Source organism: Chiloscyllium punctatum, chromosome 11, assembly GCF_047496795.1.
Source record: "Chiloscyllium punctatum isolate Juve2018m chromosome 11, sChiPun1.3, whole genome shotgun sequence".
Taxonomy (NCBI): Eukaryota; Metazoa; Chordata; class Chondrichthyes; order Orectolobiformes; family Hemiscylliidae; genus Chiloscyllium; species Chiloscyllium punctatum.
The window spans coordinates 27920405-27941048 of NC_092749.1; the positions used below are offsets into that span (position 1 = coordinate 27920405).

General features: G+C 41.1%; 1 protein-coding gene across 2 annotated transcripts in view; it reads left to right on the forward strand.

The window, feature by feature from the left end:
• The first annotated feature begins 8067 nt into the window (after positions 1 to 8067).
• The window catches only part of ryr2a (ryanodine receptor 2a (cardiac)), a 758045-nt gene continuing 745468 nt past the window's right edge, over positions 8068 to 20644 (forward strand). For both annotated transcript variants that reach the window (XM_072580564.1, XM_072580565.1), the window contains exon 1: positions 8068 to 8257. In XM_072580564.1, coding sequence (XP_072436665.1) covers positions 8210 to 8257 — 48 coding nt within the window. In that variant the 5' untranslated portion in view covers positions 8068 to 8209. The remainder of the gene's footprint in view (positions 8258 to 20644) is intronic.

The window sequence follows — 20644 nt, forward strand, 5'->3', positions numbered from 1 at the left end:
GACAGCATCTGCAAATATAGAATTTTCCCAGTGGGAGGATGGGTGGTAGCCTTAGTGAGGCCAACCAATGCCTGAAAATGTTTGGAGGCAGTCACAGGTGCTGCAAATGTGGAATCAGTCAGTTTAAAAGGTCTGCTTATGTGGTGGGAGGCCTTTGTCCCAGTTACAGTAAAAATAAGAAGGCCCTCCAATCCTCAACCCGAAGCATTACTCATATCCCATTTATGTTACTTCATACCTACCACCCAAAACAGCTCTTATGGTCCCTCAATCCCCTCACCCATTGCCTATTACTCCTCATGTCTGCTGAGGTTATTTCAATGAGTATTCACTTATTATGCATTGCATAAAAGCAATGAAAATTATACCGACAATAAGATGTATAAAAAAAACTTTCAATGATTATTCATTGATAACTTTCGACTCTGATGAAAACAAATCCTTTTCACTGCAACTAATAAAAGTTACAATCGTCTAGATCCTTTAAAGTATCAATAGCTGCAGCTGCAAGTACATGAAATCTCTTCATTGTGTAAATAAATAATTAAATTGACAGCAGAGATCAGAGTCAGAAATGTGATCAAGTAGGGACAGAATAATAGATGACTGGGCTGTCAGCCAACTTTGTTGTCAATGAATAATTATATTCAATAGGTTCCAACTGTCAGTTAAGCGATCGTTATTCCCATATACAGTCATAGAGTCATAAAGATGTACAACAAGGAAACAGACCCTTCAGTCCAACTTGTCCATGCCAACCAGATATCCCAACCAAATCTAGTCCCACTTGCCAGCACCCAGCACATATCCCTCCAAACCCTTCCTATTCATATACCCATTCAGATGCCTTTTAAATGTTGCATTGTACTAGCCTCCACCACTTCCTCTGGCAGCTCATTCCACACAAGTACCACCCTCTGCGTGACAAAGTTGTCCCTTAGGCCTCTTTTATATCTTTCTCCTCTCACTCTAAACCTATGCCCTCTAGTTTTGGACTCCCCCACCCCAGGGAAAGACTTTGTCTATTTATCCTATCCTATCATGCGCCTCATGATTTTATAAACCTCTATAAAGTCACCCTTCAGCTTCTGACACTCCAGGGAAAACAGCCCTAGCCTATTCAACCCTTCCTAATAACACAATTCCTCCAACTTGGCGACATCCTTGTAAATCTTTTCTGAACCCTTTCAAGTTTCACGACATCCTTCCCATAGGAAGGAGACCAGAATTGCACTCAATATTTCAAAAGTGGCCTAACCAATGTCCTGTACAGCCGCAATATGACCACCCAACTCCTGTACTCTATACTCTGACCAATAAAGGAAAGCATACCAAACGCCTTCCTCACTATCCTATCTACTTGCGACTCCACTTTCAAGGAGTTATGAACTTCTTTCCAATGTCTCTTTGTTCAGCAACACTCCCCAGGATCTTACCATTAAGTGTATAAGTCAAGCTAAGATTTGCTTTCCCAAAAGGCAGCACCTTGCATTTATCTGAATTAAACTCCACCTGCCACTTCTCAGTCCATTGGCCCATTTGATCAAGATCCCGTTGTAATCTGAGGTGACCTTCTTTGCTGTCCACTACACCTCCAATGTTGGTGTCATCTGCAAACTTACTAACTATACCTCTTAGGATCACAACCAAATCATTTATAAGAATGATGAAAAGTAGTGGACCCAGCACCGATCCTTGGGGCACTCCACTGGTCACAGGACTCCAGTCTGAAAAACACCCTCCACAACCACCTTTGAGCCAGTTCTGTGTCCAAATGGCTAGTTCTCCCTGTATTCCATGAGATCTAACCTTGCTAACCAGTCTCCCATGGGGAACCTTGTCGAACGCCTTACTGAAGTCCATATAGATCACATCTACCACTCTGCGTTCATCAATCCTCTTTGTTACTTCTTCAAAAAACTCAATCAAGTTTGTGAGACATGATTTCCCACGCACAAAGCCATGTTGACTATCCCTAATCAGTCCTTGCCTTTCCAAATGCATGTACATCCTGTCCCTCAGGATTCCCTCCAACAACCTGCTCACCACCGACATCAAGGTCACTGGTCTATAGTTCCCTGGCTTGTCCTTACCACCTTTCTTAAACAGTGGCACCATGTTAGCCAACTTCCAGTATTCCAGCACCTCACCTATGACTCTCGATGATACAAATATCTCAGTAAGAGGCCCAGCAATCACTTTCCTAGCTTCCCATAGAGCTCTAGGGTACACCTGATCAGGTCCTGGAGATTTATCCACTTTTATATGTTTCAAGACATCCAGCACTCCCTCCTCTATAGTATGGACATTTTTCAAGATGTCACCATGTATTTCCCTACATTCAAAATCTTCCATGATAGAAAATGCTTGTTTAGTATCTCCCCCATCTCCTGTGGCTCCACACAAAGGCCGTCTTGCTGATCTTTGAGAGGTCCTATTCTCTCCCTAGCTATGTCATGTCCCCTTTTTGCCCTCCTGATTTCCCTCTTAAGTATACTCCTACTGCTTTTATACTCTTCTGAGGATTTATCCTGTCTATATCTGACATATGCTTCCTTCTTTTTCTTAACCAAACCCTCAATTTCTTTAGTCATCCAGTATCCCCTGTACCTACCAGCCTTTCCTTTCACCCTAACAAGAAAATACTGTCTCTGGAATCTCATTATCTCATTTCTGAAGACTTCCCATTTTTCAGCTGTCCCTTTTCCTGCAAGCATCTGCCCCCAATCAGCTTTCGAAAGTTTTTGCCTAAAACCGAAAAATTGGCCTTTCTCTAATTTAGAGCTTCAACTTTTAGATCTGGTCTATCCTTTTCCATCACTATTTTAGAACTAATAGAATTATGGTCGCTGGCACCAAAGTGCTCCCCCACTGACACCTCAGTCACCTGCCCTGCCTTATTTCTCAAGAGTCAGTTAAGTTTTGCACCTTCTCTCATAGGTACATCCACATACTAAATCAGAAAATTTTCTTGCACTCACTTAACAAATTCCTCTCCATCTAAACCCTTCACACTATATAGGCATGGAAGTAGCACAATACGGCATGAGGGGCTAAGAATGGTGTGGGAGGGGTACAGCCTAGCATAGAATGAATTAGGGCCATGTGGAGGGGGGGGGGGTGAATGGAGGGGCTTGGTCTGACAATAGAGTGGGGAACATGAGGAGAACCTCTTTAACCTTTCTTTCAAAAGATTTCATAATGCAGTCTCTGTTCCGCAACACCTCTGAGCTGCCATGAACCACCACTCTTTTCAAAGATCTGGCCTAATCCACTGAAAATTGCAGAGAACTATGACATGTCCATCTCTAAAATGGAGCTGGCCAGCTTGAGGTGCCAGCTTGAAACTTGAATCCATCTACACCCTTAAAAATCATTGCTGATTCTTAGAATTTATGTGGATGAGCTTGGGAATCCTGGAATTGGAACCAACCTGCCATTTTAAAAGGACTCCTGAGTCAACTTGATGGGGAGAAAATTAAGATTGTAATCTATACTGTCAACTCTCTGTAGCACAGGGACAGCACTGAATTGTTTGAAATGATTTTGGGGTGGCGCAGTGTTTCAGTGGTTAGCACTGCTGCCTCACAGCACCAGGTTCAATTTCACCCTCATGTGACTGTCTGTGTGGAGTGTGCACATTCTCCCTGTGTCTGTCGAGGTATCCTCTCGGTGCTCTGGTTTCCTCCCACAGTCTGATAATGTACAGGTTAGGTGGATTAGCCTTGGGAAATGCAGGGTTATAGGGATAAGGTTGGGTCTGTGTGGAATGCTCTTTGGAGGGTCAGTGTGGCCTGTTATTCACTGTAGGGATTCTATGATTCTTTGGCTGAGACACCAAGATCTCATCTGCGTGTTCTAGTAACGTTTTAAAACAAAGCTAAAAAAAAGTTTTAAAATAATAGTAGGGAGTTGATCTTCAAGAAACACCACTCAATAGACCGATTCTCATTCATCTCACCATTATTTGTGGAACCTTGCTGCATGCAAAGATTGTATGTGTTGATGTAATAAACATGTTGTGTAAGTATGTTTTTTTTTGCATTTTATATTATTTTGTAAATTTGTAGGGCTCTGTTCAATGAACTGTTCCCCAGGGACATACACCAAAACAAATATTGACTGTGTCTGGAAGACCATCAAATTGATGAACGACACTCTTTGGTCTATCGAAAATTTGTTGGTCTTCCATTGCAAAAGGTTGACCTTGACCAAGTATTGCAGACTGACATATTCCAAAGTCCAGGGACATACTAAAGCTTAGGACAGCTGCCACCAAGGCACAGTGGGGCAAGACCACGTTCAGCCAAAGTACAATGGAGGTCCATTCAGTTATCTGACCCTCTCGTTACCTCACACGTATGTAAATATTTTAAAAAAGTAGGAAATGCCTTGAGTTTTTGGAACTATAGGGAATTCCAAATTCCGCTGTTTGTTTGTTCTTCGTGTGCAATGACTGTACAGAACTGCTTCAGTAACTCTGTATGTACATAAAGATTTTTAAGAATAAAGTATATTTTTGTAACACAAAAATATTTGGTAACAAAGTAACATATTCATTAACAAAAACAGAAGTGCTGGAAAAGCTCAGCAGGTCTGGCAGGATCTGTGAACAGAAATCAGAGTTAACGTTTCACGTCCAACGGCCCTTCCTTAGAACTGGACTTGAAATGTTAAGTTTGATTTCTCTTCCCAGATGCTGCGAGACCTGCTAAGCTTTTCCAGCAACTTCTGTTTTGTTTCTAAATTACAGCACCTGCAGTTCTTTCTGTTTTTTACATCACTAACCTGCTCTTTGGACCAGGAACTCAGGAGCAGTGGGGTTTGAACTTTGAGCCTGTGCATCCACAACAACGTTATCTTTTTTTGCTTCATTCTGTTGTGCCCCTTACCTTAACAAGATCATCTAGTCTCATGCACTATTTCCTACGTAAGGCAGCTAGCAACTGTGCTGGTTCCATTTGCTAATGCTAGTTTTCAGCCAGCCACTAGGAGGTATGCAAGACTAGTCTGATTCTCCAGCAAGCTGCACTTACTGCATTGTGCCACTAAATACCTGTGGCTTCTGATTCCGCTTACTCAGTCTTGCTTTGGCAATGTTCGAACATAAGCATTCGGAAATATGGTAAAGTGGCTGCAGATTACTGACACAAATTCTTAGGAATTTTATGATTCTTAAAAATAACAATAAGGAAGTAAGCATCCCTTTTACTATATTTTATTCAAGTTACTTCAAGTTCCCATGGGAAAGACATCCATTATAAAAAATATTGAGGGTAAATTATATATAAGCTGAAAGATTATATCTCCCCATGTCTAATGAAAACTCAATATCGATTCGTGACTATAAAACCCAGAAACATTTTATGTTCAATGCAACACACTGACATATGTCTGCAATGGGCAGTAGCTCCTTACCTGTTTAAAAAGCATGAAATCCCCTAGATATGATTCTTGATTTTCATAACCAGATTGATTTATTTTAAATTCCAAATGTCAGTAAGGTATGGCCTTATTTTCAGCATAATGTCATAAAGGGTTTTGCTTAGCAGTCTGATGATACGATATTCTCCTTGCTGTGATATGTATTATCATTATTCATTCCTACAGCACCTTAATTTTTATCAATTTTTAAAGGGAAAAGAACATGAAAAGCTGAAACAATAGAAAATACTAATTAGCATTTCTGAACAATTAATTTACATGTTATCTCAGCTTCCAATGTTAAAAAAAGCATTTGTTTTCTTACTCCACCTCCTCCTTACAAGAAAGCATTTGCCACCACCATCATCAGCTGTTTGTATGTCAGACTGTATTTCAGCAGGGCATTTATTTACATCTGCTGTCAATTAGACTAGTCTATGTGATCTTCCGCATAAATTTCTTTGCTTACTGAGTTGCTGAAAGTATGATTTGATTATTGTGCAGTGAGGGAGGCAGGGCTCTGATATTGAAATAAACAGACTAACCAACAGTTTCTCCTTTGTTAGCGATCTTTAAGGATAGTAAAACAAAACAGCAGAAGGGCTCAATCATAGCAGGGGTGAATTACAGTTGGTGATTTCAGCATCAAGTCAGGGTAGGAAGAGAAATAAAATGTGGGAAAGAAAGTCTGGATTAAATTTATACATTACCAACTTTCATCTACTCTGCCAATCTTTTATTTTAAACAAATGATTAGATTCCCTAAGTGTGGAAAAAGGTCCTTTGGCCCAACAAGTCCACATCAACCCTCCAAAGAGTAACCCGCCCAGTCTCATTTCCCTCTGACTATTGCACCTAACACTATGGGCAATTTAATGTGGCTAATTCACCTGACCGACACATCTTTGGATTGCGGCAGGAAACCCACACAGACACAGGAGAATGTGTAACCTCCACACAGACAGTCACCTGAGGCTGGAATTAAATCTGACACCTTGATGCTGTAAGGCAGCAGTGCTAGTCACTGAACCACTGTGCCGTCCCCTTATTCTTGAAATGATTTATGATTGTCACCTATTTGGTTATGGGGCGGAAATCGGTACTGCAGATGCTGGAGATTAGAATCAAGATTGGAATGGTGCTGAAAAAGCACAGAAGGTCTGGCAGCATCTGAGGAGCAGGAGAGTTGACATTTCGAGCCTAAACAAATAGGTGTCAAAATTAGAGTGGTGCTAGAAAAGCACAGAAGGTCAGGCAGCATCTGAGGAGCAGGAAAATCGACGTTTCAGACAAAAGCCCTGATGAAGGATTTTCCTGCTCCTCGGATGCTGCCTGACCTTCTGTGCTTGTCTAGCACCACTCTAATTTTGACACCTATTTGTTTAGGCCCGAAATGTCGACTCTCCTGCTCCTCAGATGCTGCCAGACCTGCTGTGCTTTTTCAGCGCCACATTTTTTGACTCTGACTCTCCGGCATCTGCAGTCTTCACCTTCACCTATTTGGTATCACTGTTGACTTAAAGTCAGAAGAGGATCCTATTCCAAGAGTTGAACGCAAGGAACAAGGGTGACACTGATGAAGTGCTGCACTGCCAGATCTACCAGCTTTCAGGAGAGTTGTTAAACTAAGATTTTGTGTGCCCTTATAAGACAGAGGGGCACTATGTTCAAGAAGGCTAATATTTATCTTCCAATTAACATCTTTCATCGCAAGTTATCTAGTTATTAACACATTGCGGGCGGTACACAAATGCTTGTATTTTGTACAGCAGTCGCAATGCTAGAGAAGAGTACTTCATTGGCACTTACGTCATTTTGGGGCGAGCGAGCTGTGATCCAAAAAAGGTGCTGTATAAATACAAGCCCTTCTTTCTTATTCTCCAGCATGATCAAAAGAAAACATAATTCCAACAAAATGCTTATATTTATCACGGTTTATTTAAGGCTTGGGGGGAGGGATTAGGATATTTTACAACGGGACTCATGGAAAATTAACGACACATACAATATTGCTCACAATTTAAGCGGATGCACGTAGCTCGTCTGCACCTCTTCCTAAGTTTTTGTTTTGACACACACACTCCCCCCGCCCCCCATTAAATAATCGACGCTCTCTCTCCGCCGTCGCTAGGGTTTGTGAAGTTTTTCAAGAGGAAAGCGAGTGTGAGAGAGAGAGAGAGACAAAAATAATCATTGACAAAAAAAGAAAAATTGCTGGAAAAACTCGGCAGGACTTGAGTTCTGAGGAAGGGTCACTTTCCTTTCTCTCTCTCTTCCCCCCCCCCCCCGCCCACACACAGATTGCAGACTGAGCTTTTCCAGCAATTTCTCTTTTTTTTTGTCAATGATTTTTGTTTTCAGGACTGGGATTCTGAGGAAGGGTCACTCTGTTTTATCTCTCTCTCTCCCTCCACCCCACACAGACACAGATCGCAGCCTGAGCTTTTCCAGCAATTTCTGATTTCCAGCATCCGCACAGTTTCTTCTCGGGCAATAAAAAAACATCATTGAATCTGGGTCCGCTACGGCGCGGGCGCGAGCATCTTGACGGCGCGCGCCACCGCACCCTCCTCCTCCTCCTCCCCGACACCCCCACAGGCTCGCGCTCGCGGAATCCCCGAGCGGAGACGCGCGCGGGAGACAGACAGACAGAGAGAGAGAGAGAGGGGAGAGCCAGGAGGATTTGCAGTTCTTCTGTAAAAAGAGCCCATCATCCAGGGGGGTAGGCAACCAGCAGCGCCTGCCTTCTCTCTCCCCTCCACCTCAAAACACCCTCCCTGCAGTCATGGCTGAGGTGGGAGAAGGAGAAGACGAAATTCAGTTCTTAAGAACTGTAAGTACCTCTTTCCCAAAACCTCCAACCCCCCCACCTCGTTATTATTTTCATTTATCTCCCTCACCTCGCGTGTCATTAGATAATTTGTTCTTCGTTCTTTCACTCTCCACCTCCCTCCCCCATGTGAAAAGGACGCGTGGATTTATTTCAGCCGCATTTGAATCAATGGGTATTAGTCCTGCACTGCACTTACTGGATGCGCTGACACCAACTGCATGCTGTTGTTCGCGATGCTTTCATTCGGATGAAATTATACTCGCAGTAAAACGGGAAGCTTTCACTGATTTTGTTTGTGTGTGTGATTGGAGAGAGGCGGAAATAAAGTGTTAAAGAACCTTTGCATTCCCAGGGCGGATTATGTGACAATCATTGATGGCGCTTACAATTTGATTGCAGCCAGTGACAGGAGTTAGCACAGTATTAATGTTTTCCTCCCTCCCCGCTTCCTTAGTAGTATGGGGTGAGCAGAAGAGTTGGTGGGATACTGTTTTCCTAGCTGTCGGGGAATGCGCCCCTGTTATCAAGGCTGCACTGTCTCAGATGGACAGAGGCAAGGTTTAGATTTGGTGCCCTGTGTTGCCCTAATGAGCATGTTTCGTGCGTAAGACACGCATACAGTCACCGTGCGGCTGCTGCTGCTCATTGCTCAGTTCATAAGCAATGCAGTTGCCCCGTTTTGCTGTAAGGATTTGTCTTTGCAAACCAGTGGGAATGAGCCATCTTATCCAGTGCTCGGGTTCCTTTGATCACCTTGTTCTACACACGGGGTCAATGCAGTTAATTTTCCACAGAAACATGTCGTTGTATTTTCAATGCACGTGTCCGTGCAATTTAAAAAATGCGGAAATTTCGCTCAAGAACCAGTGATCTAATTGATTTATCGCCAGAGTGTGCGCAATTAATCGAGGTGTGAAGCCTGACATGAAACTGAGAACCAAACATCGAGTTGTGAAGTGTTTGTATTTCCGATCAGGGATGAGACATGTCGTGCGTGCTCATCTTTATCGGGTCATTCGTGTCTCCATGTCACCTTAAGTCATTTATAAAGAGCGCTTACGAAGTTTATGAAGCTTTGTTGGAATACTGAATGTATAGAAGTATTTAATCGTGCACAATCCGAATGCCGAGTGGTGTTGCATTGGACGAGAAGTTTAGTCATGTCCTGTACCTATACAGCAGTGCCAACGCTGCAATGCTTGACGGCAGTGGGGTTACACAAACATCAGGCAAGCCCCGTGTTGTGTGAGCTAATGAAGATTTTGGTCGTCCTCATCCTTGGGTTTCCTGTGCAACAAAATGTTGAAATTGGATGAAATTACCTTGAATGAAAGTGTAATGTGAATCAAACCTTGTTTTCTCATTATGTATCTCATAATTTCTCATTATTTCCTCATTCTCATGAGGACAGGACTAGCTATTTGGGCACAGAACTGGCTTGAAGGTAGAAGACAGACTGTGATGGTGGAATATTGGCATTCAGACTGGAGGCCAGTGACCAGTGGTGTGCTTCTAGGGTTGGTAGTGACTCTGTTGCTACTCTTCCATATAAAAATAATTTGGATGCGAGCATAAGAGGTACAGTTAGTAAGTTTGTAGATGACACCAAAATGGAGGTGTAGTGGATAGCGAAGAAGGAACCTTGGATTACAACGGGATCTTGATTAGATGGGCCAGTGGGCTGAGGAGTGGAAGATGGAGTTTAATTTGGCTAAATGTGAGGTGCTACATTTTGGAAAAGCAAATCAGGACAGCACTTGTCCATCTTAATGTTAAAGTCTGAGGGAGTGTTGTTGAACAGAGACCTTGGAGTGCAGGTTCATAGTTCCTTGAAAGTAGAATCGCAGGTAGCTAGGATAGTGGAGAAGGCATTTAGTATGCTTTTCTTTATTGGTCAGAGCATTGAGTTACAGGAGCTTTGGAGGTCATGTTGCGGCTGTACAGGATGTTGGTTCGGCCATTTTTAGAGTATTGTTTGCAAATCTGGTCTCTTTTCTATCAGGAGGATGTTGCAAAATTTGCAAATCTTTCTGAACCCTTTCAAGAATATTTCCAGGGTTGGAGGACTTGAGCTATTGAGAGAGGCTGAGGTGATCTTTTTATAGAGGTTTATAAAATCATAAGGGGCATGGATAGGGTACATAGGCAAGGTCTTTTCCCCAGGTTTTGGGGGGGGGGGGAAGAGTCCAGAACTAGAATGGCGCAGGTTTAGGGTGAGGGGTGGGAAAACTTGAAAAGGGATGTAAGGGGCAATGTTTTCACACAAAGGGTGGTGCATGTATGAAATGAGCTGCCAGAGGAAGTGGTGGAGGCTCGTAAAATTGCAGCATTTAAAAGGCATCTGGATGGGTATATGAATAGGAAGGGTTGAGGGGGATATGGGACAGATGCTGGCAAATGGGACTAAATTAGGTTAGGGTAACTGGTCAGCATGGACTAGTTGGACCAAAGGGTCTGTTTCCATGCTGTACATCCCTACAATTCTATGTTTGTAATATTTAGTGAGAGTTGCGCAGGTTAAAGGAAAGCTGACTGCAATAGAAATATATTGTTTTATTTATAAGATCATTGCTGTTTACCCTATTTTAACAGGGAGGCTAGAATCTGATATTAATCAGTGCACATCAGCCATCATGTTGTATTTAAAATTACTATTAGTTTCTACAGACCTATAAAACATGCAAATACATTCACCATATACTGGACACTTAAAATACAGAACCAACTCAAAGTCAGGTATCAATATCTATAATATATCAGAAACAAGGTTTAGGTTTGGTTTCAGTATGCTAATTCTCTATATTAATCAAGTATATTAAGTTTTCAGAAACATGTATCTGTAAAAGCTGTGTACTATATAGCTAAATCTGGATACCTTGATCTCAGTATGCCAAAGCTTGAAGTCTCAGTTATTGCTCTCATGTTTCAATAATGAAATGCACGCAATGCACATTAACAAATTAAGACATATTCCAAGCTACCAAAAAAATGCTTAATTTCTGTAGATGGCTTATAATGGATGTGATGAATTGTTATTCATTTTTACCCAAAGGAATATCAGCCTGCAAGATGAACAATAGTCATTCTCTAAATTTTCAATTCTTACAATGACCTTGGAACCACGCAGATGATTTATCTGCTTTTGCAGATGACAGCCTGGAGCATGTAGATCCTATTTGTTGAGCAGCATTTCCCACAATGTTCATCAAAGAATGTGCACTGAGTCCAATGCTGTCTTGTTTTGGGAGCTCCACCACCACGGCATATTCTGCTTAATGTATGTAGCACTGTGTTTTGGATTGTAGGGCAGGATGCTGTCCATAGATCATGAAAGAAAATTCCCTGCACAATTTGAGGCATTTCCTTTTGGTAAACTGGAGAAGGAACCAAGAATCAAAGACATTGTACGATTATAGAAATTAAACTATTGTGCAGCGTTGGGTGATTATGAGCAACACAAATATAAGTGCTTGTACAGAATGAGCTGCCAGAGGAAGTGGTGGAGGCTGGTATAATTAAGGCATCTGGATGGATATATGAATAGGAAGTGTTTAGAGGAATTTGGGGCAAGTGCCCAAATAAAATATAAGATTACTAAAGGATTGGACACGTTGGTGGCAGGAAACATGTTTCTGCTGATGGGTGAGTGCCGAACCAGAGGACACAGCTTAAAAATACACGGTAGACCATTTAGGACAGAGATGAGGAGAAACTTCTTCACCCAGAGAGTGGTGGCTGTGTGGAATGCTCTGCCCCAGAGGGCAGTGGAGGCCCAGTCTCTGGATTCATTTAAGAAAGAGTTGGATAGAGCTCTCAAGGATTCTGGAATCAAGGGTTATGGATATTGAATGGTGGTGCAGGCTCGAAGGGCAGAATGGCCTACTCCTGCACCTATTGTCTATTATCTATTGCTGGGAAATGGAACTACATTAGGTTAGGATATGAGTATGAGTTGAATCGAAGGGTATGTCTCTATGACGCTGTGATTCTACTCACCATACTCTAATTATTCACTGTTGCAATGCTTCTTTTGTTAGATTCATAGGTATAGTCTTTTACAGCAGTGAGGGAGGCCATTTCATCCATCATTTCTGTGCCAGTCAAGATCTGTTTATATTATTCCTATTTTCCAGCTCTTGCTCTTTGCCTTGGAGGCTATTGCAATACAAGTGAATATTTAATTATTGCTTAAGGTGTTTGTGAATTTTGGAATCAACCACTCTTTCAGGCAGTGAGTTCCAGATTCCCATCATCTTATGGAGAAACCCTATGGCAAGACTGTGGGGTGACTTGGGCAGCATGATGGCTCGGTGGTTACCACTGCTCCCTGACAGCGCCAGAGACCTGGGTTTGATTCCAGCCTTGGGTTACTGTCTGTCAGAGTTTTCCTTTATCATACTGGGTTTCCTCTGGGCATTCTGATTTCCATCCACAGTCCAAAGACACATAGGTTAGGTGCATTGGTCATGTTAAATGTCCATAGTGTCCAGGAATATGCAGGCCAGGTGAATTAGTTATGGTTCATGCAAGGTTATGATGATTTGGTTGGAGGCTATTTGGAAGTTTGGTGCAGACTCACTGAGCCAAATGGCTTCTATCTGCAATGTATTGATTCTATGATTCTGAGTGAAAAGAAATTCTCCTCAACCTTCCTCTTAGCAGTCTACATCTTATGTTAAATGCTGCTTATTGGTCCTTTTATTAATGGAAGAAGTGCCTTTCTAATCACCCATCTATCTTCTTCAATTTTATCTGCCTTTCTGAGGTTCCCTCTAAATTTTTCCTGCTCCAAGAGAAACAACCCAACCTATTCGATCTTTCTTCTTTGCTCAGATCCCTCAGCCCAGATAGCATCTGTTCTGAACCTTCTCTAGTAAAGTCGCGTTCTTCCCAAAATGTAAGCAGAACCACACATGGTACACCAGTTGTGGTTTAACCAGCAATTTATGCAGTCCCAACATAACCTGCCTGCTCTTACGTTCCATGGTTCGGCTAATAAGTACTCCATATGCCTCGTTAATCACCCTATCTACCTACCTTACAACCTTCAGGGATCCATGGATATGTCATGATGTGCTGAAATGATTTATTTTACTCTTAGAATGAAATCTGTTCTCCCTTCCTTAAATTTAAAAGTGGAAAGCTGGAGATCTAACCAGATTTGTCTCTCAATTTCTGCCAATTTTCAGGTGGTTTTGAGTGTTCAGGGTGGGAATTGTATTGTAGATCAGTTGTGTCAATTGTCTCATGTTTAAAGATGCCTTGGGATTTTCTGCTTCCAACACATCAACATTCTATCATTAGCAATATTAATGTGGCTAAAGAAGTGGGTTGGGCAGAGGGGAAGAGATCAAAATAAGTGGGCAATCTTGCCTAACACAATCAATCACTGTATGATTGATTGCACTGAATGTTGAGACTTGCTTAAAATAAACTCTGGACGTTTTTGTGTCACTGGTTGGTACTTGAAGTTGTCCTGTGAAGTAACAAGAGCTGCAGAGATTGTTATAAATCTACTCTAGGTCATCACCTAGATTTCCCATGAGGAAACAATGACAGCACTGTGAGTCTACCATAACTGTGTATGCTAGTCTGACCCTAATAGGCTCATAACATTCTCCAATACTTTATGTAGAAAAACCCTAACCTTAGAAGAAGACCCAAGACAAAGACTGCTGAAAGGGACAACACCTTTTTATTCCAAAATTAGCAAAGTAACCATAGTTTGATGGCTCTGGTAAATGGTACATATAGTTTGACAGGTGAAGAAATAATTTCTTGGTGGTGGTTCAGCAATTTTGGATTAATGGCATGTTTTATCATTGTAATTGCTGCTCCATTGTAACCTGTAACTTAGTATTATTATCATTGGCATAAGGTAAAATGTTATAGTTGTATTCAAGGAAAAACAGCTGGATGTGTTAGCTTCAAGAAATATGCTTGAATTCCAAAAACACCATCCTTGTTAATTACTCTCTCGCCTTATATTCAATCAGCTTTCCTTCATGTATGTTTGTAGTAGAAACATCAGATAAGTATATGCATATGTATTATCTAATTGTCTGTTTTCAAGAATCTGCTAAAAGAAGAAAAAATAACTCAACATTATTTTTGTTTTAATTGGTTGACCCAATTTATAAACATTTTAAGTTTAATTATTGTGTTCGTCCAATCTCATCTTATTTTTGTTTCTGGATATCATTTTGTCCATCAAAAAACCCCTCACTGATAGATATATTCCTTATGCACTTCAACCATATAGTATTCAGTCACTGACTTGCCAGTTAGCTGAGAATATTGAGTCTGTAATGTAGAAGTACAGATTGATGCAGGTGGTGTTATGCCTTAAACAAAATTGTTATAATAGCTTCTCTATAACTTAGAAGAAGATGGAAAAATTTACAAGATATTATGTTGTTGTTTAGAAGTCAGTGCCAATGGAGGTCATTTTTTAAGGTTGAAGAAAACTGTAGAGCAGTGGGAGGAAAGAAAGGTAACTAGAGGAGTGAATGAGAGGAAGATCTAAAGAAGGACAGACAAAGGTATCATGAGAACAACAACAAAAAAGTACTTGAACATTAAGTGAATATTAGATTACCACTGTCACATTACCAGTGAGCGAGAGACATTTGGCATATTGCTAATAATGATACAGAGTTCTATATATGATGAAGATAGGACTAGATTAGCTTGGGAATTTGTTTGGGATGGTCTGTTTGGACCAAAGGGTTTGTTTCTGTGCTGCATGACTCTATGACTCTACGTTAAATGTTTAAATGGCAGTGTTGCATTAAGTCCTGGTTGCATGATGTTAAAATAAATGAAGAATCTGTTCATTAAAAAAAATGATGAAAACATAAATAATGAACAGAATACTATGTGGCAAATTGGACACATTTTGTAGCATACTTGTGTGATAAATTATATTGCAGTTATTAGCAGTTATATGTACTTTTTTTAGTTTTCAATGTTTCAACTGTAATAGAAGACTAGTGGTGTAGTCTTGTTGCATACTGCCATATGTCCCAGTGTACCACTGAAAACATAAATATTCAAAGAAAACAGCCTGCATCATATCGTAATTTACTTTTTACATTAAATTGTTGCTTTAAAACCATCAATGTTCAATTTTAGTGCTTAACATGCAAGTTGCATAATATTGTTCGTGACCTATTTTCTTTCTATACCATCCATTGCAAGCATCTGATGATTGCTTTTTTAACACCTCTCTTCTGCATAAAATATTCTTGTGATAAGAACTGTCTGTGTGTTGCAAACGCAGTGATAAGAGTGATTTAACAGTAATCTGGTTACATAGCATTGCATTCCTAAAATGTACTTAAAGGACAGCTTGTGCTGATAAAGGACGTAAATATCCTGAAAATAGACTTGCCACCCAATTTTCTATCAGAATTGTTTTTCCAGATTGCACTTTGAGGCAAACAAGTAGTGACATTGATAGTGGCTGCACTTAATAACATGTTTCCTGCTCTTCTAAGAATGGGAATGTTGGAAGAGGTGAGATTAAACTTTTAAATGTTTTGTACAAAAGATTTTCAGTCTTAAAGGAACTTGCATTTCCGTAGTGTCATTTTTGACAGCCCAAAGTGCTTTACATTCAATTAAATATTTTTGTAGTGTAGTCGCTGTTCGAATGTGGGAAATGCGGCAGCCAGTTTACACACAGCATACGTGATTACAAGCAGGTTATCTGTTTATGTAGTAATGGCCACAATAGCAGAAGGACTTTGTTATATTTCTTCAAAGGTATCTGTGATTTTTACATTCTCCTGATAGGTCTTATTTTCATATCTTGTCTAAAGAATGGCATCCTCAGCAATGCAACACTGTGTCAGTATTGCACTGAAATGTCAGCCTATGCTACATAGATGAGTTTCTGGTGTTACACTTCTACCTAGAGACATGAATGCAATCAGTGGAGGCACAGCCAAAAAACTGAAATTTCTTCAAAGATACACTCTAATGTTAGCCTACATTTTACAACTGATGTTGAATCCTATTTCCTGGTAATTAAATTGCTGTAACAGTGTGAACAATGCAAACTGCTGAATTCTATCTTAATGTGTTAACTTCCTCAATATCCTTCCTATAATATGAAACCCAGAAACAGAACTCTGACTGTAGTCTCACTAACGTTTTATGTATAGTTAGACCATAAGATATGGGAGTAGAATTAAGCCATTTGGCCCATTGAATCTGCTCTACCATTAGATCATAGACAGTATCTTTCTCAACTCCATTATTCATCCTTCTCCCCATAACCCTTGATCCCCATCTCAATCAAGAGCCTGACTTAATCTCTGTATTAACTGCCCTCAAAGATATGGTCTCCACAGAAATGAGTTCCTCAGATTAATCACCCTCTGGCTGAAGGAATTCCTCCACATCTCAGTTGTAAAGGTCTGCCCCTTCACTCTGAGGTTGTGACCCCAGGGTCCTAGTCTCTCCTAGTGGAAATATCTTCTCTACGTGCACTCTGTCCCGACCTTTCAGTATTTTAGGAGTTTATGTGAAATCCCCTCTCATCTTTCTTCGCTCCAATGCCAGCACATCCGTCCTTAGATATGGGGCCCAAAACTGCTCACAATATTCTGAATGCAGTCTGATCAGAACCTTATACACCCACAGCAGTACATTTCTGCTCTTGTATTCTAGCTCTCTTAAATGAATGCTGACATTGCATTTGCATCCTAACTGCCAACTGAACCTCCATGTTACCCAGAAGAAAATCCTGAACTGGGACTCACAAATCCCTTTGTGCTTCAGATTTCTGAAGTCTTTCCCCATTTAGAAAATTGTGTACACCTCTATTCTTCCTACCAAGGTGCATAATCTCACAATTTGCCACGTTATATTGCACCTGCCACTTCTCTGGTCACTGTCCTAGCTTGTTTAAGTCCTTTTGTAGCCTCTCCACTTTCTCAACATTGCCTGTCCCTTCACCTATCTTTGTGTCATCTGCAAACTTAGTAACATTGCCCTTAGTTCCTTCATCCAGATTGTTAATCTATAACGTGAATACTTGTGGTTCCCAATATGGATCACTGCGGAACTCCACTAGTCACCAGCTTGCTATCCTGATAAAGGTTCATTTATGCCCTCTGTCTGCCTTCTTCCAGTCAGCGAATCCTCTATCCATGCCAGTAGTTTGCCCCAAACATCACGGGCGCTTATCTTATTTAGCAGCCTCCTGTGTGGCACTTTGTCAAAGGCCTTCTGGAAATCCAAATAGAACACATCCACTAGTTCTCCTTTGCCTGATTTGCTTGTTACTTCCTCAAAGAACTTTTGAGGCTTGATTTTGCAGGCTTGATCTCCCATTGCAGAAGCCATGCTGACTTACCCCTGTTTTACCATACACTTTCAAGTTCTCTGCAATTTCATCATTAATAGTGGCCTCTAACTTTTTATCAATGGCCATGGTCAGGCAAACCAGCCTATAGTTTCCTGTCTTCTGCCTCCCTCACTTCTTAAACAGTGATGTTACATTAGCCATTTTCCTCTGAGACCCTCCCTGATTCCAGTGATTCCTGAACGACCATCAGCAAAACCTCCACAATCTCCTGAGCTATCTCCTTCAAAACTTTGGTGTCTAGTCTATCTGATCTGGATGATTTATCCACCTTCAAATATTTCAACTTCCTCAGCACCTTCTCTTCGGTGATGGGCACTACACTCATCTCTGTCATAGAGCATAGGGTCAGACAGCACGGAAACTTACCCTTTGGTCCAACCAATCCATGCCAAACAAAGTCCCAAATAAACTAGTCCCACCTGCCCGCTCCTGACCGAAATCCCTCCAAACCTTTCATATTCATGCACTTATCCAAATGTCTTTAAAAAATTGTGTTCACATCCACCACTTACAATCATAGAGTCACAGAGATGTAAAGCACGAGAACAGACCCTTTGGTCCAACTTGTTCATAACAACCAGATATCATAAATAAATCTAGTCCCATTTGCCAGGATCCTATTTGGCTGTTATCCCTCCAAACCATTTCTATTCATATACCTGTCCAGATACCTTTTAAATGTTGCAATTGTACCAGTCTCCACCACTTCATCTGGCAGCTTATTCGTACATGTCACGCCCTCTGTATGAAAACATTGCCCCTTTGGTCCCTTTTAAATATTCTCCCTCTCACCTCAATCCTATGCCCTCTAGTTTTGGAATTCCTCACTCCAGGGAAAAGAGCTTGTCTATTTACCCTATCCATGCCCCTCATGATTTTATAACCCTGTACTGTATAAGGTTACCACTCGGCCTCTGATGCTCCAAGGAAAACAGCCACAGACTATTCAGCCTCTCCAACCCTGGCAACATTATTGTAAATCTTTTCGGGACCCTTTCAAGTTTCACAACATCCTATAGAAAGGAGACTAGTATTGCATGCAGTATTCCAAAAGTGACCTAACCAATGTCCTGTACAGTTGCAACATGACCTTCCAACTCCTATACTCAATGCACTGACCAATAAAGCAAGCATACAAAATGCCTTAATCAGTATCCTATCCACCTGCAATTTCACTTTCAAGGAACTATGAACTTACATTCCAAGGACACTTTGTTTAGCCACATTCCCCAAGTCCTTACGATTAAGTGTATAAGTCCTGACCTGATTTGCCTTTCTAAAATGCAGCACCTCACACTTATCTAACTTAAACTCCATCTGCCACTCCTTGGCCCATTGCCCCATCTGATCAAGACCCCATTGTACACTGAGGTAACCTTCTTCGCTGTCCATTGCACCTTCAATTTTGGTGTCAACTGCTAACTATACCTCCTATACTCAAATCCAAATCATTTATATTAATGACAAAAAACAGTGGATCCAGCACCAATCCTTGTGACACACCGCTGGCCACAAGATTCCAGTGTGAAAGCCACCCTCCACCACCACCCTCTGTCCGCTACCTCCAAACCAGCTCAGAATCCAAATAGCTACTTCTCCCTGTATTCCATCTGATCTAACCATGCTAACCAACCTACCATGAGGAACCTTGTTGAGCACTTTACTGAAGTCCATATAGATCACATCCACTGCTCTGCTTTCATCAATCGTCTTCGTTACTTCTTCAAAAAACTCAAATTAGTAAGATAGGATTTCCCATACACAAAACCATGTTGACTGTCCCTAATCAGCCCTTGCCTTTCCAAGTATGTGTAAATCCTGTCCCTCAGGATTCATTCCAACAACTTCCCCACCACTGATGTTAGGTTCACTGGTCTTTTCCTTACCACCTTTCTTAAATAGTGGCACCACATTAGCCAACCGAACACCTCATCTGTAGCTATCGATGATACGAATATCTCAGCAAAGGGCCCAGCAATCACTTTTCCTTCTTCCCATAAAGTTCTAGGGTACACCTGATACATGCAGGGATTTATCCATCTTTATGAGTTTTAAGCTGTGCAGCACCTCCTTCTCTGTAATATGGAAATTTTTCAAGATTTATTTTATGTCCCCACGTTCTTTATCTTCCATATCCTTTTCCACAGTAAACACTGATGCAAAGTTTGTTTAGTATCTCTCCTTTCTCCTGCAGTTCCACACATAGGCGGCGTTGCTGATCTTTAAGGGAACCTATTCTCTCTCTAGTTACCCTTTTGTCTTTAATGTATCTGTAGAATCCTTTTGGATTCTCTTTAACCTTATTTGCCAAAGCTATTTCATGTCCCCTTTTTGCGTCCTGATCACCCTCTTTAAGTATAATCCTACTACTTTTCTACCCTTCTAATGATTCACTCGATTTTTGTTGTCTATACCTGGCATACGCTTCCTTCTTTTGCTTGACCAAAATCTCAATTTCTCCAGTCATCCAGTGTTCCCTACACTGACTAGCCCTGCCCTTCATCCTAACAGGAATATACTGTCTCTAGACTATTGTTATCTGATTTTGAAGGCTTTCCATTTTCCAGCTGTCCTTTTACCTGTAAACATCTGCCCCCAAATAACTTTTGAAAGTTCTTGCCTAATGCCATCAAATTGGCCTTCCTCCAATTTAGAGGTTTAATTTTTAGATCCAGCCTATCTTTTTCCATAGCTATTTTAAAATTAATAGAATTATTGACACTCCCCCACTGACACACCTCAATCACCTGCAGGCATACTGAATCGGAAAATTTTCTTGTACACACTTAACAAACTCCTCTCCATCCAAGCTCTTAACACAATGGCAATCCCAGTCCATGTTTGGAAAGTTAAAATCCCCTACCATAACCACCCTATATTCTTACAGATAACTGAAATCTCCTTACAAATTTGTTTCTTAACTTCTCGTTTACTATTTGTGTGTGTGTGTATAGTGCAATCCCAGTAAGGTGATCATCCCTTTCTTATTTCTCAATTCCACCCCGGATAAC